Below are 26,992 nucleotides of genomic sequence, written 5' to 3'. Positions count from 1 at the left end.
ACATCTTAAACTAACCCACATCTGTATAAAAGAGAGCACTCTCTGCTCTGCTTGTGTGTGGAGTCGAAATTTGTTAATTAGCTTAAGACACTAGTAGAGGTATAGCCTTTTGCTCCCTAGGACTTCTAAACCAGCAGCCAGGAGGGTGACCTATTTAGTTAGCCCAGGCCTGGAAACAAGCACAAGCCTGTCATCGCAAGCATTCATTTTTAGCCTCTGGTATTTGACATAAGACATGCAAATCTAAGATGCTCTCAATGGTCTGCTCTGAAACAGAAACTAGGGAGGAAGACACTGATCTAGGAGAGGGGCAGAGGTTAAAAATCTGTTATGTGAATCAGGGTACCAGAAAGTAGCATGAAAATGTCTGCCTCCACAACATGCTTTAGTACATTTCTGCAGGCAGGCCCAGACTTGTTCTGCTCATGATCCAAGCCAGGTCAGACCCAGAATGGCTCTGAACCAGAAGACATGCACCTAGGCTGGAACACTGCCAAGTCTAAAGCAAAACATCCCCGTCCTTTCCCTTAGCAACACTTGCTAACTTGGACCCAGAACTACACACAGCTGTAGTTTGAATTTGGGCTTGTGTCCACCTGAAGCACACACACACAACAAAGACCCAAGGCCCCCAGAAACAACTGTCTGCCACTTGCCTGCCACATGGCTAGCTCTGCACAGCCCTGGAATAACACTGACTTGAAATTGCTATGCAAAATTAATTCCCAACAGACCTCAGTTACAGAGTCCAAATAAATGAATTACTTTCTCTGTTGACTATGATCACAGTTCTGCTACACTACCATAAAGAAATTAAGCAAACATTAACTTCTGTAGGGTCAGATACTCCTACAGATGCTAATTCTTTTTTTCGTACAATCCGTTTTGTTCCTGGTAGGCTCAATCAGTTGTACAGAACAACATCAGAACTGTTCATTATGCTGAAATTAATGGAATACTAAGTGAAAACACTGTTCTGTATTCTTATAAACAGATTCTGATATAACTTTCTGGAAATAATTTATTTTTAAAACAGAAAAAATTAGTTATTCCAAAAACCCACAGAAGTCAGATGCTAAAAGCAACACTGTAGAGGCCATTTTAAACTAACTGGACTTGTTCTGAAAATATCCAAGACTTAACTTTTGACTTTTGCCCATCATTTTGTTTCAAAAAGGCAAAATCATCTGTAGAAGCTAAATTCTGCATTCTTACTAATGTAAAACTGGTCATTTATTTCTGAAAAACATTTCAATAGCAATGTTTAATTTGGTCCCAGAAGAACTGGTTCAGGCTAGTGATAGATTTAATGAAACCTACTGATGGGGAAAGAAAGTGCATGAGCAATTAATTTTGTCTTGTCTTACAAGGGTGCTGTTGGCACTGCCAAAACAGAAGATTTAATGGCATGAGATTCATATGATGCTCAAAATACAAAGAATCTGAAGACAAAAAGATCTTGTGTTGTACATTAAAAATTATATAACAAAATTGCTTTTTTTCCCTTATTTTCAAGCAGTCTGAGAAAATTTTCTTTCATTAGGTATGATAAATACCAAAGCAAGTTATGTAAAAGGATTCTCTGTGTCTTTATGTATTCAGATAAAAATTTTCTGAAAGACACTTGAGCAAAACAGGTCAACAGACTCAGTAGATGGTTCGTCAGCTAAGATTTAATGGTCTATGATAGCAGAAGTGGATAAACAAATACTCAGTGTTCACGTCCAGTCTTAAAAAAAACCACACCTGCATAAGCTGGATTATATGTAGGAACTGTATTGACATATTTGGTATCATAGAATCATAAGGGTTGGAAGGGATCTCTGATGATCAAAGACGTTTTTCCTCATGTTGTGGTGGAACTTCCTGTGCTGTAACTTGGTGCCATTGCCCCTCGTCCTATCACAGGGCACCACTGAAAAGAGACCAGCCCATTCTTGACATCTACCCTTCACATATTTATAGACATTAATAAGGTCCCCACTCAGACTTCTTTCCTCAAGATTAAAAACCTCCAGGTCTCTCAGCCTTTCCTCATATGACAGATGTTCCAGTCCCTTAATCATCAGTTGGACTCTTTCCAGTAAATCCCTGTCCATCTTGAACTGGGGAGCCCAGAACTGGACACAATACTCTGTATGTGGTCTTACTAGGGCAGAGTAGAGCAGGAGGAGAATCTCCCTTGAGTTGCTATCAAGAGCTAAATATTAACCACTTATCCTTCTTATTAAAAAACTTTTGTCATCATCTAAATTTGGGTTAGTGTTCCAAATATGGGTCTAGTTATCTCTTTCTGGGAGAGATTATGGCATTGTCTGGCACCTGATACATTTCTTCTCCCAGAGGCAATTCTCATTGTAATCAATTCACTCCTCAGAACATAGTAATTTTCTTCACTTATTTATATATAAAAAAGCCATTTTAAATAGGTTTAATTCCAGCCATCAAAAACATCTCTATAGCTACCTGTCATAAAAACGTGCATTAGAATTATGTACAGGATATTCTATATTACTCATTAGTACGTTATTTTAAAGATCACTTCAAGCTACTTGCCACTGCATCACTCAGATGATCACTCAGCCTATTAAAAAACCACCAGATCCTTTTCAAAAATCACTGTTTTCTACGAAACTTCCTGGGCATGTACTACATTCTTTGTTCCTATGTCTATGACATTGCACATGGTTGCATAAGGATGATTTGTTATTTTTTTAAGAGAAAACAGTCTATAAAATGCTGTGAGAAAACTGTTCTTTGACAGAAAAATGACACAATGATATCCCATATTTTTCTGAGTAATCATTTTGCATTTACTCCTAAATCTAATGAAACTGTCAAATGGCACCAGTATTACCACATTCCATAAAATGCCACAGGAACAGCTTTTCTAGCTGTATTATGTTCTTAATCCCTCTGATATATGCCATCCTCATGCTGCCCACTGCTATTTTTCAGTCGGATTGCAGGTCACATTTTTTAATAGCATGTGGATTGCATCTAACCAGTTAACTTTTATTGTTACACTTCATTTGTGTAAGGTTTACTTTCTACAAAACAATCTTAAGATAAATACTTTAGAAATGAAGTAACTATTACACATAGGCACTACAGAAATCTGTAGCTAACTAGAAGAGTTCAATAATATTGTTGTGCTTCCTAATCTAGCAACCTGCCTGTAGGTCCAAATCACCTTTCAGCCTTTCAAGGAAGCTGTATCATGAATATGTATTCATGGATCAAGCACAGCTTGTTACCTATTACTTTAGTAACTCACCCATAGCTGTCCTATGCTAAACTTTTCAAGATGCTTAGAATAATCAGTGACTCAGAACAAACAATCTCAGCCTGACCAAGAACCCATTAGTATCATTGGAATATTTTAGAATTACTCAAGTGGCCTTCGGAACCGACCCACTCTTGTCAGGTTAATGACAAAACATGGGTTGTTGGAAAACAAAGACTTCAAAAGTAACAAGCTGTCCTGGTGTACAGGAAGCATGGGGTTACGGAAAGATGACTGGGGTGAATGCCAGTGTGTGCAGAAGGGAAAAAGAATTTTATATTATTTGCAGTACAAATTTATACATAAACCCATCTGGAACAGCAACAAAATGAAACAACCTCAACGCATCATCCTTACCGATTTAATGCAAAAGCATAATGAAATTTAATGTTGTGTTGATCAGCCAGATCACAGGTAGGAAGCATTTCTAGTGTTTCTACCAGCTTCACCATAGCATCATAGTCCTGGTTTGATTTAAGAAAAAAAGGAAAAAAAGAAAGATAAAGGAAACTGCAAGCAGAGGAAAGCATCACTAAACTAAAATGTATCATGACTGCTAGACAGTATCTCAGCTGACTGTTCCTAGCAGAGTCAGTGAAACATCGACAAATGCTGTGTATGGAATTAAAGAGGAATTTTGTCTATCCACATCAGTACTTGGCTCTTCCTCACCTCAATGCTACTGCCCAAATTACTGAATCCCTCTGGCCAGTTTGATCAATCCCACTCCCAGCACCAGGAAGGAGAGGTGATGAGTCTGGCTCTTTCAGGTCTTATTAAGGACTTCTGAAGAATGACACTTCATCAGGTCATCACAGACTAGAGCACAGTTCATTCTGGGGTATGTCAGCTGGCTGCACTCATTTTGATTTTGCAGGGGCAACCCACATATACATTGCTGAAGAGGCCAGTTTACTGGTATCACAAATGGCCTCACATGATTTAATCTGGTTGTTTAAAATGGGTTTCCAGATTACTACATTTCTCAAGGGAGAGTATCTTTCAAAAGGATGCAAATTATCACCAGAGGCAATCAAAATCAAGTTGGGTAAAATTCTGCAGGAAAATATGCATCTCAGAATGGAAAGTTGGGTTATGCAGGATGATGTGGTCACCACTGCTCTCACTACCCATTTATACATAGGAAATAACCAACTTAGCTTCTGATGGGAAAAAAAAACAACAACACTGAATGGTTGGAATTATATTTTAAAAGGGATGTCTAGCACACTGCCTCCTGTATGCAGGCTGTGTTTTAGCAAAAGCAGAAGTTACTTAAAAACAAATTTAAGAAAAAAGGTGCAGTTATATGTTAAAAACAAATTAATGCTTCTTAGAATTATGGTTCCCAACTTGGAAAACTCTTGTTGTGACAATGGTCACAACAAATGTGTTTTCTTCATTTCTGAATACATTTGACTTTTGGGGTGCAGGAGGGGAAAAAAAAAATATAAATTTTCTTTTAAAGGAGGTTAAAATGACTAAAAACAAAGGAGAAGACCTCAGGAAGACACTTAATCTGTCTCTCTTGTTCTTAGGCAAAATAAATAGGCGTCTAAAGCCCCAAAAGTTGCCCAACAAACAAATCGAACTGTTAAACAATGCAACAATTTATTGTCACTTGTGAATCACTGTTTAAGAAACAATGAAGAATAGAAGAACAAACAAGAGCAAAAATCCCATGGCAAACAATCTTCCCTAGCCTTTAAAAACATACCTGAATATCTCTGTAGGAAAGAAGCAGGTTTATGACAATGTCAGAAGTCAGCACTTCAGTATTATCTATCCGAAGCTTAATCCTGGCCAGCTCCTTAGCCAGTTCATCTCCTTGATACTTCTCTCTTGCTTTTCTAATATCATTTAGCAATGTTTCTTTGTAATAGGCACTAAAGAAATACAAGATGGTAAGAAGACCATTAGATATTTCTTATGAAACATGATTATATTTTTAACAAAAAGTGTAACTTTTAATTGGAAGTACCACTTCTTCAGAATGCGGTGCACATCAAATGCTTCCAAATTTTTCATTAACTTATACTTACTCCACCTTGCCCCACGTCAGATTGTGGAGCTATGTAGCACTACATTTACAGCCAGGTTGTGAAATTATTTTATCAACACAATAAAACCGGGCACTTATTTCCCCATTACTGACCACAACAGTCTGAAAATGGGGAAGAAAAGTGGCTTTACTGTAGGGCTTCACAACACATTTATCAAACCAAAATCACCCACAACCCTGGTCATAAATGTCAGAGACAAAGGAGAGCAATAGCTGGGGACAAGTAGTGCCCAGATGACCATTTCGAAATGACACAAAGACTAAGTGGTACCAAAATTTACTACTACCAGGACCAACTATGCTACTAGTTTCCTAAGTGTGCACTTCCAAGCGTAGCTCTCCTGTATGCTGACCAACTTCAATGAGTTTCTGCTCCTTCTATTGTCCCTCTCCTCAAAGTGGGCCTGTGTTGCCTCTCCTCTAGCACTGCTTTGGAGAAGCAGGAGGCAGCCTGTGCTTCTTTGGGTCAGGAATGTCCCAGTGGCCCAGCAAGGTGCCAGAGAATAGCAAACCTGCCATGGATGGAGATGTATGGGACAAGGGTCATCTGTGGGATCTTAAGAGTGGGACTAGGTGAAAAAAGGAGTTTTTTAGGGGAGCCTTTCACTGGCCCTCAGTGCTACCTCACGCTTCAGACACTGGGGACAAAAAAAAAAAAAAAAAACCAAAACAACCTAGAAGCTCAGTCTCTCCTGGTGTTTTCCAGAAATAAAAATAAAACCAGACTAACTGTAGAGTACAGAGTGTCAATCAAGAAAGATTTCCATCTCCAGCCCTGATCCTCAAAACTCCAGCTGTCTCTTGTAAAGTGGATGAACAGTATCATGTTTATAAAGTGAAGGCTAATATTAAAAAGAACAATCAAACAAAAAAAAAATCCCAAACAAACAAACAAAAACCAAATCATGGAAGTTGCAATTGATTGCCCATTCCTGCCATATATATCTACAGTTGTGTGGCAACGGACAAGGACAGCCTTTGGCCTTGAGGCTGTGATCTTATATCCTATTACAACCTTATGCACTGTAATTAATACTTAAGCACTTTTTAGCTTACCCATGGACTGCCTTTGCCTACTGATATTTCAGAAAGTAATCATAAATCACTTTCTAGCATAACATTGGTTAGTTAACTGCAACAGCTGTAGGACATCAATACAGAAAGCAGTAAAGTTACTAGCTTCCTAATGTTAACAATGTTTCTTAATGTTCACCATGCTGAGTGCCAAGAAAAATGAGACATTTTTTTCAAAATCATTAATAATAATAATAAAAAAATCAGTTCTACTAGAGATTCTGTATCTTTTTTTCATATCATTAAAAAGAGACTATCAAACATTCTGGAGTTGTATGTTTTGTAAAATTACCATGATGTAACATGAACATCCTTGAGAAGGCTGATAAACTTGTCCACTAGTGGGACACAAAGTGGCCCCAGGATATTATCCCAGCTGGGTTGCATATACTCAGAAGCTCTTCGCTGGGCATCACTTTCACAGCAAAAGCAGTCAGCACAAGGTGTGACGATATATGGAATAAAATAATAATTGCCACTGGAAGCCTAAAAGAAAAACAGGCACAGTTTATAAAACAAATAAAAATGGAAATACATTAGTGTATACATTGAGTCTCTTACTGTCAGAAAAAACAGCTAGATTAGGGCTGGTGCACCATGAAGCTTTAGCACACTGTTTAACACAAGATTTGCAAGCATTAAATACAGGGAAATTTCTGTGGATGAGTTAAAAATATACAAGAGTGATGAATAAGGGTCTGGATGTGCTTAGAGACAATGCAGCAAAGCCGTTCAATTTTTCCTGAGATGCAGTGATGCTGTTAGGGTCTTTCAGTTACAAGCTAACCTTCTGCTCCCCAGTTTTTTGAGACGTACTTGCATCCTTGAGGCTCATCCTGTGCTAGGAAAGACATGAGGCAGAACTCCCCACAAAGAGAGAGAAATGCACAAATACAGGCATCGAAGGACTTTCTGGAGGTGTTTAATCTAGAGGAGCATATAACACATCTGGAAACTAACCAACAAAACTTTGAAATATTTTGTAGTTTATGTAAGACCTTCAACACAAAACTCTAGAAGTAAAAACCAAAAATCCTTAATATGTCACACAAAAAGTGTAGACATGATCAAGGTGCTGAAAGGGAAGAGGAAACAGAAAATGCCCTTCAGAGCCCAAATCCAGCAAGCTCACAGCGCTCAGCTCCCGAGCTAGACCTCAAATAACAGACAACTGTCAAGCTTCCCACAGCTACTAGAAGCACTAGTATTCCATTTTGAGCTATGACAATTCCCTGCTGTTTAAAAGAAAAGCAAACTTTGCATTTCAGAGGACTGAAGAATGGGTCAGCGTGATACTTCTAGCACAATCAACTACCACGAAATATCCTTCAGCTACTACCTTGGGGATATCAAGGCACCAAATATGTACACCAAAAAGAGAACTCTCGTTTTTTCATATCACCAAAGCCTGCAGTAAACAGATACAAAGACTGCATATTTTTATATACAATAAAAAACTAAACAAGACAAATAAGCTGTTCAAAGGAAGTACCAATGTACAGCATGTAATTACTGAAAATACAGACAGAAAAAACCTGTATCAGTGACATCCTGTTGCTCATCTGAGACTGTAAGGATTTTTAATTTTTAATTATTTCTAACAGATAAAGATCAAGCCAGATTCCTTCCTCATAAACCCTACAGTACAGTATCTGTTGTAATGTTACCATTACCTGTTTAAATGTTATCTTCACTTCCTCCTACAAAAGACAGAAAACTTGCTACCCAAACTACCAGTATGTTAAAACAATTTAGTCCCAGCTTCATTCGAATAAACACCAAGTTCAGTCCAACACAAAAGCTTCTTGTGCATAAACTCTATTATTAAACCTGTGGCAGTGAATTAGCTCTTTCTGCAATAGAAAAAAAATCCAATTTGAAAGCATGATGTATCTCATGACACAAACAGAACTGCAGTTATCTACTGAAAAAGCAAACAAGCTTTTAGAAAATAAAATTAAATTACATATACAAAACACTGTATTAATCTTATTCAGCCAACCTCTCATCTGTTTGACTTCCCAATTTCTGGACAGTGCAATCTATGCAATTAAAACCACATCTTTACCCATGAGAGACATGGGGTTTTTTTGTGCAGAAGTCAGAAACCCTGCACATATTTGAGCACATCACCTTGTCTGAAAAGCAACCATCTCCAGTTTTCTAGCTTCTTGTGTCCCATATTTATAGACCATAAATTATAAAGCCCCTTCACATAGAGTGTGTGGCCTTTCTAAGAGCATCTGTCTTATCTTCATTACATGAAAAAACCAGTTCCATCCATCTATTTTTCTCACACCATAAAGAGCTAGAGATGGCTGAAAGTATCATCCTTGCTTCCTCAGGTTGTCTACTCAGGATGCTGGTCTCTGACCCCAAAAGCTAATAATTCTTAAGATTACTGTCCTGTCATTTACCAACCATTGCTTTTTAAGATACTGAATAAATTACATGGGAAAGAATGAAGTAACATATATAGCAATTCTAGCTGCAAATATGCATAATCTATAAATTATTACTCATTTGTAATAGAATTACAACTTCATAGTTTTATAAAGACTGTATGATGAATTGGTTTATTTCAGGATTAGTAGTTAAGCTATTTTTATTTTTATACATTTTTAAGTTTAAAAATACAAACAAACAAGCAGACTGAGCAAAAAAAGCAGCTCTCAAATCTTCCAGCAAATGGTGTATGCTTAACATGCTAGCAATGAAATTTTTGGTTTTAATCATAACACTTTAAAAACTACCACAGAAAGAGCCAGAAACTTAAGAATTTTTAAAAATGTGAAATAAGTGCAAGTAAGTTGAGAGAGGGACCTGTTCTTCAGAGGAAAATGGCTAAAGGTGTTAAGAACAGAGCCATGCCTTTGCTGAAGGACTGAAAGAGTTAGGACCTCACAGGCCATTTTTAGGCTCTTAGGCAAGACAGGCCAAATATAGAGTGCTTTTCATCTTTAAAATACTCCTCTACATGCTATTTAAAGCAAACCTGTGTCCTTAATAATGTAAACAGTTTTGTGGTTTTTTTTCAGTTGTACTGCTACAATTATTCCAGTGCTACAGTAGAATAAATGGGCTTCACGTTTCAGATAAATAATGACTGAGTAAAATCTTCGCATTTTTAGAAAGGCAACTATACCTGCACAGCTAATAGTGCAATTATTTTACTTGAGCCATGCACTTACTCAAGCATCAAGAGTAATAGGGGTGCTTACCCTAGTTACAAAGAAAAACACGGGATAACAGAAAATTGATTGCATTCACTCAAAGAAGTCACTAACTCTTGAGTTTTCAGGGAGTTTAATCCACTGTTCTCTTAAGAATTAAGGTTTCTACGGTAGTTATCAATGACTTCACACTCCTATCCACCTTGTGATACAGGTATAAGATATTATTAGCTTTTAAAAAAAACCATCCTCTTCTGAAGTTGGATATATGCAGTATTTTTTTGTAAAGACTGCAAAGAGAGCTTATCAAACATTCTAAATGCTTGGGATCTAGCCTGCAAGGAACAGGTATTCCACAATAACAATAACTTTGAAGGAAAGACCCTGCCAAGCATTATTCTTAAGGTATCCTTATACATTTTTAAATGCCTAGAAACACAGTAATAAGATGGCATATCTACTCAACAGAAAGCAGATTTAAAGGGATACATACTTTGCCTATCAGATTAGCACTGCGGTATTCGGGAGGTACTTGAACCGGAAGAAAAGCTTTGCAGTTGGCAACCTACTCCGAATTGAAGTAAAATAACAAAAGAGGAGAACACCACCACAAAACAGCACAAGATTCAGAAAGACAGACATGACACATTAACAGAAAGAAACAAGAGAAAATGAATATAGACATGTACAGCGAGTTCATATTTACAAGGCCAAGAAACCAGTGTAACACTTTGCCACTCAGAATGTGACATTCCTCTATCCAGCTACATGATTTGTCTATACATCTCCTTGTGTCATCATTAAGATGCTTTCAAGTCTACTTTTTATGAACCTGTCAGATCATTACCTGATCAGTTAACTTAATCCAACCTCTACAAATGTGCATCCCCTGAGATAGTAACATTTCCATAAAAACTACCTTTTATAGATAAATTTTAAAACCTTTAGTTTCCATTCTATCGACAGTAACATACAGTGGCATATTTCATTATTAAAGACACTGAAAGTAATAGCCTCAGATTTTTTAGAGATACACCATTAAATGATTGAATCATACAAACTTTTATATATTGTATAAATAATCAGAAAATAAAAACAGAGAGCTACTCTGCAATATTACTTCTGCAGATTATTAAATTCATATAATGCAATCACACTTTAGAGTCTTGGCTCTCATTTCAATCCATTGGGGCTACTAAATTGGAGAATATCAGTGCAAGTGCCAAAATCTTTCTGTTTAGTTTTCTTAAATGTTCATTGCATTGAAATAATAGATTCACTCTAATTTATACAGCTACTGAAACTCTGAAGAGATTTTCTGCCAGTTACAATAAAAGGGATTTTTCAACATAAAAATTCCTTGTGGCAAGGATAAATTGCAATCCTGTTCCCTTTAGATCAATAAGAATTTTTGCTAATGACTCCTTCATGGCCCAGACATTATTATCTGCTTACTATTAGAGTTGCTACTGGATTTAATGAAAAAAAACCGCCACAGACATTAAATCTCTGAAAATAATTCATCAGGCCCACAGAGGTAAGTATACAATAATAAACCTTTTGGTTTAATAGTCAGCTTACTTTCCTTTAAATACTTTCCCTAAAAGCAATTAATAACGTTACTCAAATTTCATTGTGTATACCAACAACTAAAGAAACATTAACTATTGAGTCTTTCTCTTTATATTCTGTACTTGCCATAATATTTTTTCCAGAGTGGGAGGTTCTAGTTTGTATTCTCAGTGCCACATTCAAACAAACTGAATGGATGGAAGGATGTATCTCAAGCTATCTGCAACCAATGCTAGACCTATTGCCAGAAGGACTATATATTTTGCTTCCTGATTCTAGCAGTTTTTCTAAAACCCCTTTGGTGCACTCTTTCTTTCACTCAATCTGGGACTTTTTTTATGCTCCATTCCTTAAAATTCTTTACAGGGAGAGAACATCACTCTATTGGGGGCGGGGGGGGAAGTCAAGGATAGCAAAAAATAGTTACACCAAAATAGGAAAACTTTTCCATGGATTTTGTTGATTACATTGGTTTGGGAAGAGTACTTTTAAAGCATTTTTTGCTTTTGAAAATATTTGATATTTAATTTCTCCAGTAAATCAGTGTTTATCTGACATCTAAAGAAACTCCAAAGCACAAGATCATTTTCCCCAGATCAATTTATTTTCCACTACACTACAGTCCAGTAGCATCCATTGTTCTATCAAACCTTGATTTTTCCATAATGACAGAGGAAACAAACTGTTCTGCAAGATTGCATGTTTGCAATTTATTTTATCAATGATAATTTTGACAGAAATAAGGAAGCATATACCCTAAGTAAAACTGGCAGAAGATAGTAGTCCTCAAAGCTCAGAGGAGCTCTATAGAAGGAAACATAATTGGCTGGACACTGAACCTTGACCTTGGATTTCATGCCAGGGCAATTCTTTATTGGGAACTGAACTCCCATGGACAATATTTTTTTCCTTTTGTATCCCTGTATGCAATAAATTATCAATACAGATTTTTAATTGCTTGTTTGGGGGAGGCAAGTAAAACTGAATCACATCCCACATCTTATCCCTCACAGCTTCATTTCTGGGTGACAGAAGGAAGGAATGAAGGAAGCTCTCCTCCTCTTACACTTTTTTCAGACAGTAAGCTATTTAATCTCTCAGATTCACACCACTACAGCATGCTGCTGTATAATTTTCTCTGTTAGATCAGCTGTAGTCAGGCCAAATCCCAAATGAGTTCCTTATTGTTTTTCTACACATTGTTTTCAGCTGTTTCCTCACTCTTGCCTCCTTGATCATGAATTAGAAGAACAGTTTTCTTGCAAGGAGAACACGAATTTTCTTCAAGGTTTACTTGTAATAAGAAAATCACCACAGAGGACACACTAGACCTTCATTTTCTCTGTGTCTCTAACATGGCTCCACACTTATTCTATGCTATGATTTTTTTTGCACCTTTGTACCTTGAGATTTTCAGGATAAATAGCAAAGGTGAGGGCAGGAAAACCTCAGAGAAAGCTCCTAGCTACAGTAGCCTGCACAGAAAGCTTCACTCATGCTGCTGGAAAAATGGTGAGTTGTGCCTGGTAGAAATCTCAGCTGTCTCCCTGCCCCCTCATACACAGTTGCAGGTGTTTGGACCCAGAACTTGCAGCAGACTGCTCTTCATAAAACCAGCCATAGTATTCCCGAGTCTGTGTTGCAGGAAGGCTTAGCAGTTAAGGTATCTATTCTCTTTCCAACATGCCTGCAAAGCCTAGTGAAGAATGCATTTAAGCTCTTTCTGTTCCACAGCTATGGCAGAGGCATACCCACTTTTCAATCAATACAAAACCATAGCACAGGGATTTTAATTGTTGTTTCTAATATTCAGCATTTAAACTGGAAATGCTAATTTAAGTATGTACTTGAGTGGACACTGTAAATTCCCACCATTTCTGCAGCAACTAAACTAGCACGAAAACCCTCATTAGCAATTAACTTCAAACAAGACATTGTCCATACAGATGTGAAATACTTAGCCAAGCAATGAAGCAGTAGCATCATGATGCAGCAGCATCAAACTGCATAGCTCTCACAATAGCTCTTTGGGTCTGAAAGGAGGGGAAAGCAATTGTCTGTTTGAAGTCAACTCCAACTTAGAAAACCCAAGTTTTAACCTATTAATTATTCAGCTTGTTGATTAGTTTGTCATAATTTCTGAGATAAAAAACCTGATAAAAAGAATGCAATATTGGAGTACATTTATCTAATAAAAGATTACATGAACAATTTCAAATAACACAAAAGTAACCATGTCACCAGATCAATCTTTAGCTCTCTTCCACATGAAGGGAATTACTTCCCTCTGTGGGAGAAAGAATCAGCCAAAAGAAGAGACTGAAGGCTGCTAATCTGATCACACTAGGTGGAACTTGCTACCATCCTCTTTGCCTTTACTCCATTTCTGGAAGTACCACCAAATGGCTCAGCCAGTTCTCCCTCTTCCCCTGGAGGGCAACACACATTGTTTGTGACATTTTAATCATCCACCAGCTGATGGACAGCAGCATTCACAAGTAAATCTTCTTCAGTATGAAACCTCCCTTCACAGACCCACTGACCAGTATATGAAGTTCACCCCCATGGGTGAAACTAGTTCAGAGATCACCAATACAGACAGGAAAATGACCTGGATTTACTCATGTGCTCAGCCTGGTTCTATCTTTAGCCTACATACAGCACTGTGGCCAAGCAGCTCACAATAAAATGCTGTGACTAATACATCATCTCTTCTAGTTCTATTTTAACTATATTCCTCAGAAGAAAAATAAAAGTACATAGTGAATGTGAGGAAACAGAAAGGAATAAATGGAAGTTTACAATTTTTGCAAATTCAGTAGACCTCAAAATTAGTTTAGAGCATTGTAATGAAAATAACCACTAACAAGTTTGTTCAAGATATCATGGCATATTGAAAGGAAGCCTAAAAAACCCACTAAATTTTATCCTGATTCAGGCTTGCTTGGTTGGTTTTATTTGCACTAAGGGTAAGAATATTTTTACTTTGGGAAATAAGATTTTTGCATTCCTAAGTAAAATCTGTGAATTTGCAATGAAGAGGATGAGTGGGTACACAGTAGCCAAAAGTGACTGAGAGAAAAGAGTAAGGCCTATAAGGCATCACACACCCATACACATTTGAACAAATGGGTGAAATGGTAAAGGGAAAAAAAGACTATGAATTTCTGAGTTTACATTGTGATCTATCAACATACATATATAACATATACCTACTGGCATTTTTCCAGAACTTCAAAATGAACTTCTAAACAAACATAATTTTTTAATCTAGCTTTACTTTGGAAAGGAAGTCAACAAGATTTCCACTAGTTTGAGTTGTATATAGGTAAACCAGACTTCCTTCTAATCATATAGAGCATATACATGCTTGGTAGCTTTGTTATTAGAGTTGCTTCAAATGTAGTATCTTCTACTTTGTGTTTTAAAATGAATGTGGGTTTAATACTTACTGTGTTTTTCTGAGATACCATATCCTAGGGGGGAAAAAAAAAAAAAAGACAGATAATTAAAATATTTTTTACTGGGAATTAATATTTCCAATAAAAATAACTGGTATACATATATATACACATACACAGATATGTTCTTCACAGCATGACCCTTATTTCCTCCCGCAGCAAATTCCAGGTAAACAGACAGAAGTACATCGAGAAAAGTCTTGGTATCTCAGGTTAGGAAAAAATTAATGATCCAAAGAAGAAAGTTCTCAGAAGATTAATAAAGTTGTATTTGACAGAAGTCAGAGTTTCTCAGGCTGAGCACTCCACATACCCCGTCACACTCAGAAAATTTGTGAGATAAAGTCACTTAAACCTGGAGAGTTATTTTTTCCTCTGAAGGAGTATCCTTAAGATACTTAGGCCCCTTTCCTACCTGGAAAAGCACAAACCAATCCTCTCCTCCTACACTCTATTTCTTCTCACTTCAAAATCTAAAGAGAGATATTGAAATTATGAGGCAGATTATAAACTTAACGGGCACTTAAACCAGATGTCAAAGATTTCCGGTTGCCGGTCAGCAACCTCCACTTCCTTCTACTGATAGCTCACATGGCCAGTTAACGCTGCCTGGTGAAACTAAGGAGATCTTCAGGTAAGTCTTGCTACGAATTTAAGATATAGGCTTGTGTCTAGCAAGGTTATTGATTTAATTTTAAACAGAACTACTGATTAACCTAAACTCCTTAAACCAAATAAAATACCTCAGAACAAAAGTGATGGAAGGTTTAGACATCTGAAATATCATCTGAAAATTCATATGTCTACCTAGCTAAGCAAATATCTTCACTAGGGCTTTATCTACTGCAGAAAAAGATCCTTCTCAGCAGGGAGAAATTAATTCTTCTGAGAATGATCCAGCACCTAAGCCATGAATCCGTCTTAGAACCATAGACTCATAGAACACCAAGCTGGAAGGGACCACATGAATCATCTGTTCCAGTCTTTAAATTAAATGTGTCATGAACTGTTCTTCACTGAAATACCCCAAGAACAATCCCTATCTACCTTCTGAAGTACTCTTTAGAAAGGTGTATTAGCATTTTCTAATTGTATCCAATACTGAACTGGGGCTGAATTGCAGAAGAGGTATAAATGACATCAGGGTGGGACTGAGCCATGTCCCAGTGTCCTGCTTAAACTACTCCAGCAATTAATATAGAAAATCTCTTCTACTTGGTTCCAGCAACTTAAATCAAGCCTTCTGATCCCATAGTAAGATATGTTAGGGCCTAAGTAGGCCAATGATACAACTGGGAGATGAGAAAGAGATCAGTGACACTGACAGAGTTCCTAGCAGAAGAGAGATGAAGGCAGAAAGTAGCTTTTCTAGCCTTAAGTGACCCAGTCATGCTCCAGTGTTCCCAGGTCCCCAGACTTGTCAAACAGTCTTAAGATCCAACCTGTGAATAGATGTAACCCTGGAGATCATCCAGCACTCTAGTTATGGAGCAGGTGCTTGCATATGTGCTTGGAACAAAGTGCAGAAATCAAAGTCATTCACAGAGGTTCTCATTGGGTACTGACAAACAGAAGATGACTGTGCTTCCCAAACTTTGGCACATCCTTGGGACAACCAAATTGATTAGAATATCTGAGTAACAGCTTAAAAGAAAGTTTAAAATGTGTAAATGAAAAATAAAAATGAAACCTTTCTTTGCTGTCAGGTGTATTAACAATGCAGGATGAAAAGTTTAAGCCTACCTATCCAAATTAGCTAGAGGAATGGAGGGCATGCAAGTATGCCTTAGCACATATCCACATGGATAACCTCTGCGAGCAAAGCATGTGAGAGGCTCCAACTCTGAGTCCTTGCAACTCCAGGTCACATGGAATGTGAATGTGTATGTGGACCAACACCTGAATTAAGGAAGTATAAGATACTAGACACGAGAGTAAACTCAATGACATCAAGAGCAGAAAAGAGGAAAGTAAGGTTGTGACAGAACAGAGTTTTTCAGGGAAAAGAGGAGACTCATATAAAATTATGATTAAACTTAATATTCTTATAGGATTAAGAGAAGTTGGAGAATTCCAAAAAGGATTTGTAGACACTAACAGTGTGAAAAATATAAAGCAGTTAGGAGCAATAACACAAAACAAGTCAAAAACCACACAGCCTGAACAAGGCTTCTCTTAGTGAAGGTAGCAAGAAATTGGATGATAGTAAAAAGCACCAGAAGGCAATGATACAAGAGGATGAAAATCTAAATGTGTTCTGAAACAAAGAGAACCTGCATCTAGAAAGACAGAAACATCCACAATATATGACCTGAATCTGGAGCAGCAACTTCAGGACTTAAGTGTATAACATGTATTATCCTACTATAAAAATGAACAGCCAGCCTATAAAAAGATTTATCCACAAACAGTAATAAAAATGAGATTACTGAAGTCTTAGCTACTCAGCACCTAGGAGATACAAGCCTCATCTGACAGAAGTGTTTCCATAGCAGATGTAGGTTGCAATTCAGCCCTTACCCAAACTTTGTCATTATACAGGCTGTAACATTTGATATTGTATCAACTAAAGAGAGAAAGGAAGGGAAAACTCAGACCAGTGCTCTCACTTTCATGTCTAACCATCTGGAGCAAAACAACTATCCTATTATGGACCTTCTCTTAAAAATAAGCTTTTATACTATTCTAACCATTACTATTTTTGCTAGCAGCAGTTTCATCAGGATTTTGTTATGTAGCTCTCAGGGAATCACATTCAATGGAAGTTCCAAAAAAACCCAAACAAACAAACAAAAAAAACCCCACAAACTTTTTCAGGATCAGCTGCTTAAGGATATTTCTGAAATGAAGCAGATTTTTAAGTGAGAACCTTACCTTGAGAGACTGAGCAGTGTCAGCATCAGTGTCATGGTAGAGTATAACATTGTTAGCCATGTCAAAGCTTTCACGCACACCAAGGTGGTAAAACAGTGATGGCTGCTTGGAAATATCACTCATGTCCACAACTGCAACATCTGAAAGGAGAGAGGGGGGGGGAATTGCTAAAAAAAAAATAAATCTTAAAGCCAATGTTATTCTTATATGGTATTTAAAACAAATCTTGAAACTACATATACATTTGGACAGACAAAATCTATATATTCAAATAAGGTTCATTTTTGCATGTTACAAGTATATTTTACCATTCATATAAAGAACATAGTCAGAAAATTATCGCAGTGTTACAGTAACTGGAAGGCAGAGTTTATTAATTCTGCTTGAAGGTCTGAAAACACTGCATCAGGAACACCTCCAGTGAAGCACTAGTTCTGCATTTGGTCTTTGAGCTAGGCCTGACAGTCTGGAAGCCCAATAGGATGGAAGGTTCCAAATCTTCAGGTGGAATCTCTTAAGAACAATCATGTAGCAGACAATTAGGGAAAACTGTGAGATTAAGTTTGTCTTAAGAGGCTGAGGTTTGGAGAACAGGAAATTCCTAAACAGTAGACAAAAAAGTAACTGTGGAAGTTGACTCTTAAAAGCTACAGGCAAAATGTCCAATGTGGGGAGTGCAGGAATGAGGGATTCAAGTACAAGCAGCCAGAAAGCAAGACTTCCACTGCTCTTGATTAGTACTCCATTTGGAAATGGAAGTAAAAAAACTATGTCAGTGGAAGATGACCTATACAAAGAGCTAAGGAGAGGGTAGTGGGTAGAACAATAGGTAATGGTTTTAAACTGAAAGAGGGAAGATTTAGGTTAGACATTAGGAAGAAATTCTTCACCATGAGTGTAGTAAGGCACTGGAACAGGTTGCCCAGGGAGGTTGTGGAAGCCCCCTCCCTGGAGGGGTTCAACCTTTGGAGGGTGTTCAACCTTTGTGCAACCTGGTCTAGTGCGAGTATTGTTACCCCTACATCTCTGCAGGGGTAACAGTGTCTGTACCTATGGGGAATGACAGAGGAGGGTGAGCTACTAGTAAACAAGAAATCTAAAAGCAGATCTGAGTGTAAGACTCAAACAAATAAGCCAGTTTAGCTGGGCTTCAACAAGGTTACACATCACAAGAATCAATCCCCATTACTTAGAATGCAAGTTCTTGAAAAGTCTGCAACAAATATACATTCCTGTACAATTCCACCAGGCTGTGCTAACATACCACACAGGGGTCAGACAGTACCTCTAGTTACTAAGGGATTCCCTGTTAATGCACAAGGAATGTTTTGAGTCCAAAGACAATGACCTGCCTTAAAACCAAAACATGACCATTCAAGAAAGAAAAAAAACAACAAACAACACAAAACCCCCCCAGAACAAAAAACAAACAAACAAACAAAACCAACAAAAAAACCCAACCAAAACAACCCTTGAACCCAACAAAAGAACCAACACAAAAATTCAAACAAACAACAATAACAAAACAAAACCAAAAACCACACAACAAAACAAACCCCAACATAAGATAATAGCAATATGAGGAAAAAAACCCTCATCCCTGTGCTATCTCAAATCCTGCACCACCTACTGATGATCTTTCCAGCTTCTGTTTAGCCAGCTCTCAACAGCAGGGACAAAATTCTTACTATTCTGCACACTGTGGGGTCATACAAACCAAGCAGGCTTGAAGCAGTAAATCCCAGCTCCATGTACACATCCAAATAATAGATTTCCCCAATATTAGAAAATAAATATGGAAAACATAAATTATCTATAAAACAAAGTTCAGACAAACTAACAAGCAAACCTAGAATCAAATACCATCTCAGGGGAAGGAAAAAAATAAATACAAGACTTTTGAGTTTTTAGTGCTTGTATAAATTGTTTCTGTGGAACTAGAGTGCTGTGAAATCAAAATTACTCTCCTGGTAAGAGAATTTAGACAATGTGTTCACACAGCACACAGATACTGCATTTTGCAATACAGTGATGAGCAATGATCTGTAACAGTTTATTGAAACAAGGTTATACACAGTTCATTGCCAGATGTACTTGCCTAGAACTGAAATTTGTCTTCTATTGCCTGCTACTAGGTAACAATGTAAGTAGCATCAGAAACACATTAAATGGACGTAAGAACAACAGTAAGCACCTGCATTCAAAGCATCATCACTTAGATATTCATTTACACTAATAAATAGAATTAGTTTTTCTTGTGTATTCACAGCTCATGGACACAGGTGTGAATAAAGTAAAATAAAATAAAACAAACTGAAGACTAATGGAGGAGATGAAGATGGTATCACAAAAATAAGCATGCAAGAGAAAAAAAACACCCAGGAAAATAACTGAATGGATCCAACCTTATAAGAGGAATCAAGGGATGACAGAGAAGCAAATGAGAGCAGACAGAAGAAGAGCATCAGAAGTGCTAGTGGCTGTGGACTAGAGCAGTGGTGACAGGCTGCATTCCCTATGAGCTCTCCAAACCCCCCTCCAGCAGGAACGGCAGCAGGCTTGGACCAGGGAGGAAAGATATCTGCTTACAAACCAGCTATGCTAACATGCTAATAAAACATAGCTTGAGTCCAGTGGAGCCAGGAAATAAACACAAATTTGGGTGGAGAACAGATGACCAACAGAAACATCTGATAAAAGTGGCAGATCTCCAAGACCTACCCAGCACACTGGATGCTGAGAGCAGGGTGTTCAGTGCCACTGAGTCTAAGCACAGTACCCAATACTACTGTTTTGGTGTAGGCAGCTTTGTGAATCACTCAGTGAGCAATGTGACACCATAAATATTTCCGTTTCTTTTGTCCTGCATTTTTCTTATGACTTATGCTAAAATCTTTCATCTACAGTTCTTTAAACACAGACATGGCGCTGTATCACTTATTTAGTACAGCTGATAAGGAGATAAGAATTTCCTTGAACTTCCTGAGACAGATAAAAAGAAATACTACAACACTAGTATCTGCTTCACAAAGCTTGATTTATGAGTAGAAACATAGGTCAATCGCACTTTGTCCTCAACTCCCATCAAAATATACTTCTGGGTCTCCCTTCCAAATTTAGGTTCAGCCTCCTTCATTACAAACAAGTTTGAAGCAAGAGCCAACTTTAATCAATTATTTTGACAAATGAGGAATTTTATGCAATAATGAAACATTTCACATAGGTCTAAAAGACCAGTGGATATTGTCTCCTATGTTCAGAAGGAAGGAGAGCAGGGGAAGGTACAGCCCTTCTGTATCAACTCAAGGCTTCCAAGTGAAGTATGATGCATCCACCAGAGGCTGTGGAGAGGTGGAGATGTGCTTAATGTTGCACATGACCAATTTTGGATGATTCTGAAACAGACCATTTAAACCAATTGCTTTGTTTCTGCAGCAGCAACTCATTCAAAAGAATCAAAACGTGTCCTGCCTCTGTCTTTCCTCACTTCTTAAGCTTAAGAGATCGTCTCAACTTTTTGCTCTCTCTTACTTGCACGTGAAATTATTTCAAATCTGAAAAGTTATCTTCTGTTAAAACCCAAAAAGTGATCTCACTTTATTAAGTATCTGATTGCAGCTCATTTGTCTAAGCTTTTCTTTCTGTTGTAAAACAATTACGCTATGTGTATATTTTTTAGTGCGTTAAGGTAATTTATCAGTATTACTCGTACAATCTTCATTAGATCTCTGCATTGTTGCAGCAGATGGCACATAAGTAATTTCTTTTATTACAGTTTACATATTTTAACACTAGCTTGTCTTTGGAGACCAGACAGGGTAGACATATATAACTATGACAACTCAAATTAAGATTAGAAATAATTAGCTGTGGTAAAACAGGAGACAATTAAACTAACAAATAATTGACAGGAAAAACATTATAACACAGGTTTAAACCAGAGGACTTGCTTTTCTATCTGGAATGCACATGAAGGCATCATATAATTGAATGATCTAAGCAAATCACAGGTCTTCATGTGACTGTTGTATGATTTATAGCATTGCTAGCAACAAGAAAAGGAAAATTTTGGCAGGAGAATTGGGGATTTTTTAAGTTAAAAGTAGTAAACAAGAGAAAATTAAGAATAGCCTGAAATATGAAGAAAGTCAAATGGAATCTGGGAGGCCTAACAGAAGAAGAAAGAGTCAGAAAAAGTCTGTACTGCTTTCAACTTCTAATCTAAGACTCAATGCCATCCAGCCTTATCTGGATGGAGAGCAAGAACCTTAGTCCATTATTATAGAATCATTATTTTTCAGCAGTTGGAACCAATGTGTACAAAAACAGATTAAAAAACAAAGCAAAACAAAAACCTTACAACCTTAACATGAGAGCAGAAATCTTTTTGCAGGAAAATGCAGAACTCTTCTACTTTTTGTTCACTAGCATCCTGGTAAGTTATGAACGTTCAGGTTACTACTGCTTCAGATTATTGGCTATTTGCATCAGTGTCCTTCACAGTACATGAACAAATTTGTCATCCATTAAACCCACTGGAGGAAACTGTCAAGGTTATTCTTCTGAAGAACAATGCTTCTAAGAAAAAAATTCTTAAAACTATCTTCAAGAATCCACAACTTAAAGATACATAAAGTTTTTAGAGGGAAAAAATTATAGTAAAATTTGAAGTGTATTTGAAAACCAGGAACCCTCTGCAGCTTTCACTTAAGGCACAACACTCTCAGCTTTAATATATCCTGTACTCCCAGAAACTGGGAGAAGGAATAGCTCAAGGCAATAAGGCATAGCAGTAACTACCAACAGAACTATTATGGCAGTTTTTCCACAGTTTGTTACACCAGCAAACTCTCAATACCTTCCATTAGGACTTAAGCACAAGCCAATTTTAGTGTAAAACCACTGTCAATTTCTACAATGCTATTTGGCTCTCATGATGCTGCAAGTTTTATTAAAATTCAATTGCTCTATTCTGCAAGAATCTGCTTTCTTTTCTTTAAAAAATAAAAGTTAAAAAAATTGTTCCATTCACAATCACGTAGTGAAATACAAAAATATAACCAGAAGTTGCCTCAGAAGATAGAAGTCTCATGAGACATAAACATACAACTTTTTATAAATTTAGGAATTCCTGGTGCAAACCAAGAGTATTTCAATTCAACCTCTTCAAGTTTGCAGTATTATAGCATGAACTTTGCTACTGGTTTGCTATAGGGACAGAAGCTGTCACAAAAACAAAACCCAACTAAGCAGGAATGATTTATCCTGCCATATAGACTTGTATAATTATAATCACATTAAACAGCATTTTAAAAGCCCTTTTACATACTTCAGACTAGGCTTAATTTCTTCTAGATTAAAACCAAGTGCTGCACTTTTGTATCAATACTAAATTTAAAATTAACTGTAATAGTTTAGATACTACAAAGTACTTTTTAGAAGGAAAATTGTTATTATAATCTGCAATCAACATTTGCACACAAATTCACTTGGGGCTGGAGTCTCACAAAAAGTTTCAGGCTACTTGCTACTTAAGAAATGGAAACACAAGCTGCAAACTTGAGGTCTGAAACTTTTTTGATACAATGAGGGCACTTCCTTTGGAAAGAGTGGTTAGTTCACAGGCCAAAGGAATTAAGAACTTAAAGGACGGGAAACTTAAAAATTAAATTAGGTAAGAATCCCCATAATAATCTGGGAACGAAGATTTCTTTCTGTTCACATAGAGTAAGCACTGAAGAAAAAACAGTGAGATTTTTGGGTTATATTAATAAGACACCAATCACAAATTTGAGAAAGAAGACAACTTTAATTTTGGCCAGATAATTTTTAATTCACTTTTTTAAACAATTGTTACCCTGGGAAGACAAGAGAGAAAATTATTCATCCACACCCACTCTGATTATAAAAAGAATCAAAATCTAAACTTAAAAATATCTCGTTTTTGACAGCTCCAATCAATCTGTTGAGTGCATTAGAAATTCTGAACACCTAGAAAACAAATGGAAAAAAACGTGAAATGTGCTTGTCCACTATTTGCCTGTTTGCTCAGGTAAACGAAAGGACTGCTGTAAAGTAATTATTTCAGGCATGTGTTGTTCTAGCAAAAATAGGGCAAGACCTCTAATTTGTGTTCTCAGCCTGAACTTATAATTTGTCTTTTATTCAGTTGTAGCTTCAATCTTACCTTTAGCTACCCCAGTTTTTGTTACAAAACGATTACAGGAAAGACACGGAGCTGTTGGAGGGCCACGAAGATGACCAGAGGGCTGGAGCACCTCTGCTACAAAGACAGGCTGAGAGAGTTGGGGCTGTTCAGCCTGGAGAAGAGAAGGATCTGGGGAGACCTTATAGAGGCCTTCCAGTACCTGAAGGGGCTACAGGAAAGCTGGGGAGGGACTTTTCACCAGAGAGGGCAGTGACAGGAAAAGGGGCAATGGTTTTAAACTGAAAGAGGGTAGATTTGGGTTAGACATTAGGAAGAAATTATTCACCATGAGGACAGTAAGGTGCTGGCACAGGTTGCCCAGGGAGGTTGTGGATGCCCCCTCCCTGGAAGTGTTCAAGGCCAGGTTGGATGAGGCTTTGTGCAGCCTGGTCTAGTGGGAGCTGTCCCTGCAAATAGCAGGGAGGTTGGAATCTGATGATCTTTAAGGTCCCTTCCAACTCAAACCATTCTATGGTTCTATGATTCTATGATCTACTGGTGAGAAAGGCACACCACAAACAAAAATGTATTAGTGCTGCTCCTCTCACCTAGCCAAATGGAAGGCCTCCTTGGAAGAAGCCTCCTTGGGGCCTCTATAAAAGCTAACATTTATCAGAATAGCAAACACATGGAGGAAAGTCAGACCTTTCTTTTCCATTTTGCAGTTTCACAGCCTTCCCTGTGAAGTCATTCAGCCCTGTCAATGTGAATTCTGAGTGCTGAAGAAGTAATTTTAACTATGTATTAGCCAAGCAGAAAATTCAGGTGTTAAATAACTTTCCTGAAAGGATCAGGCAAATCCAGACCCTTGGTGTTGCTAGGAAACTGAAAAACTTTACTTTTCACATGAGCCTTTCCACTATATGACAGCATTACTGACTATAACGATTAGGATGATTGCTTTGCTCCACTTAACATACAAACAGTAAAACTGGCAGTGTCCCACATCCAGAGGTGATTCTGGGAACAACCATGTTAAGCAAAGAGCTCCAACTGGCACTTAACAGGCTGGATCCAGCTGACCTCCTGTCTTTGTTTGGAAAGCAGGCACATCGGCACAGAGGAAGAAGAGCAAGAAGAGCTGGCATCCAAGTTTTTTTCTATCCACAGCACTTGGGTGTATGCTGGAGTCCTTTCATGTAGCCCTGCAATGCATCTCCTGCTTCCTACACACCTAAGTAGTTTGGAGCGCTCAAACTCAAGCCTCTCAGCTCTCAAGACGAAATGCTGAAATACAGCAGTTTTCAACTACTAAAATGGTTAGAATCTATGAAGCAAAGCTGTAGCCTAGAATACACTCTGAAGCGGAGATAAGGAAACTGGCACACTTGCTTTTCATGTATAGATCACAAAAGTGCTTCATATAGCTTTATTCAAACCCCTGGGAGAAACTTCTCAGCAGCCTGAAATGGCACAGGAAGGAGTGCTTTTTGGATAGCTATCCTGCAGTTGGTAAAATGTGAAGTCCAAAGAAGCAGTTAGTAGAATAATCAACTGAAAAAGATACCAAGGCACAGGCAGCTGGATTGAAACCAGTAATGAAAGCAACCAGCACAGCAACACATACAGAGCCTGAAAGCATTTTAATGTAAGGAACACAAAAAATGATATTTAATTATATATTGTAGTCATAACCAGAAAAAAACTTTTTGTTCATGAGATCAGTTCTCACCTGTAATGTTTTGTCCCTTCTATTTCAAATACTAGCTGCTGGCATCAAGATTTGAAAATTTTAGTCTTAGACTGTCTTTGTAACATAAGACATTATAACATTCACTGGCAATTACCAATCCAGCAAAATCAACCCTCAGGATAGTGTGAAAACCAGACAACCAACTGAACAAACAGCATGGGCAAGTCTGAGGAGCCAATGCTGATCTTTGGCTTTCATAATTCTGTATGAGTACAGAGTATCATACCATGAATTCTGCGACAGGGTTACATTCAGACCCCAACATTACAGCCACTAATGAGGTTAGCACTGTGGTGTTACTTTACAGTTATACTCAGATACTGCATCTTTCATCTGTCCTCTGGTACACAGAACACACAGTAAAAATAGAATGAGAACATATCTTTCATGCTGCAGAGGCATTTATTGTAACTCAGGAGAAACTTGTATCTAAAACTATTCATTTTTCTAAACTATGACAAAGTATTTGTGCCATATTTATAACTGATACATATTGCTTAATATTAAAATAACCATCTGTTCCAAAAATTAAACCTCCCAAGAAACTGCACTTTAGTTAAAAGGAACAGAACAAATCACAGCAGGTGAGCAGTGCTGCCAAGTTCTAGGGGTTGATCTGTAACCCAAGTTCTCATTTATTTTTATGTTTGGGAGTTTTCTTATTCACTAGACACATCGCCTGAAGCTTTCAACTATTTTTCCCTGCCATTGCCTATTAGAAACATTTTGTTAACTGGAAGCAAGGATTCTTCAAAAAACCTTGGATATCAAAAGCAAAAGCTTTAAGAAATCTTTTACATGTTTCTTAAACATAATTAAGTTCACAGTAAAACTAAGTTTAAAACAAGGCAAGGCACTACATTGAAATAAGAATGTAGTTCTATTGATCCTGAAAAGCAAAAATTGTGTCAAGAGCATGCCTGTGCTTATTATTTCTGATCTTTTTAAAGAGAGTCTCTCAGAAGCTGTGAAAACAGAATACAACCAGCATCCATGAGGACTGGTGTGTGAAGAAAAGCAATGCAGTTAATGCAGTGGGCATCCAAACTTAGAATGCATTTTTAATGCTTTTGAACAAGGAAAAAATACTGCATGATTGCTAAAGTGAAACAACTGGAAATAACCTGTCATTCACACAAGAGCAGAAAAAGTTATTATTTTTCATACAGTTGGTAGTTAAGGGAAAGAAGGAAACAAAGAATTAATCCTCATAGAATTTTCCTTGCAATACTGAATTGCAGAAGTTAGGAAATACATAATTCCCTGTAAGTAGTGTATGCCTAAACTCAGAAGTTGCTTAGTTTTTTTCTAGGACAAAGCTTTGCTTTCAGTCCTTTTTAACTTTGCCAGTCTTTGCTTCAGGTTGTGGTTATAGTCAATGTAATTAAACAGATTATATGATGAGCAGCAGAAAAGTGTCTGGGTTGAGAGAATACATACAGAAACACCTCTTAAAGAACAGTCATCCACACAGTTGTATAATCATATTTCTTGAGTGCCAAAACAAATAAAATCATAAGATGGTATTCACAAATGAGCTCCCAATTTATGGAAAGCTCAAGAAAGAGCTAGGTGTTTCAGAGACAGAA

General features: G+C 37.4%; 1 protein-coding gene across 5 annotated transcripts in view; it reads right to left on the bottom strand.

Moving 5' to 3' along the window:
• The window catches only part of MAP3K15 (mitogen-activated protein kinase kinase kinase 15), an 87,301-nt gene that overhangs the window by 45,734 nt on the left and 14,575 nt on the right, over positions 1-26,992 (bottom strand). For 2 of the 5 annotated variants that reach the window (XM_051611313.1, XM_051611323.1), the window contains exons 2-7: positions 17,503-17,642; positions 14,620-14,643; positions 10,089-10,160; positions 6,715-6,908; positions 5,004-5,172; positions 3,644-3,750 (exon numbers count right to left, since the gene is read on the bottom strand). In XM_051611313.1, the coding sequence (XP_051467273.1) occupies positions 3,644-3,750; positions 5,004-5,172; positions 6,715-6,908; positions 10,089-10,160; positions 14,620-14,643; positions 17,503-17,642 (706 nt within the window). Of the gene's footprint in view, positions 1-3,643; positions 3,751-5,003; positions 5,173-6,714; positions 6,909-10,088; positions 10,161-14,619; positions 14,644-17,502; positions 17,643-19,907; positions 19,940-26,992 lie in introns of those variants that run through there. The other 3 variants (XM_051611334.1, XM_051611343.1, XM_051611351.1) reach the window with 2 other exon arrangements.

Source organism: Apus apus, chromosome 1, assembly GCF_020740795.1.
Source record: "Apus apus isolate bApuApu2 chromosome 1, bApuApu2.pri.cur, whole genome shotgun sequence".
Lineage (NCBI taxonomy): Eukaryota > Metazoa > Chordata > Aves > Apodiformes > Apodidae > Apus > Apus apus.
This window is presented reverse-complemented; position numbering and strand designations above follow the sequence as displayed.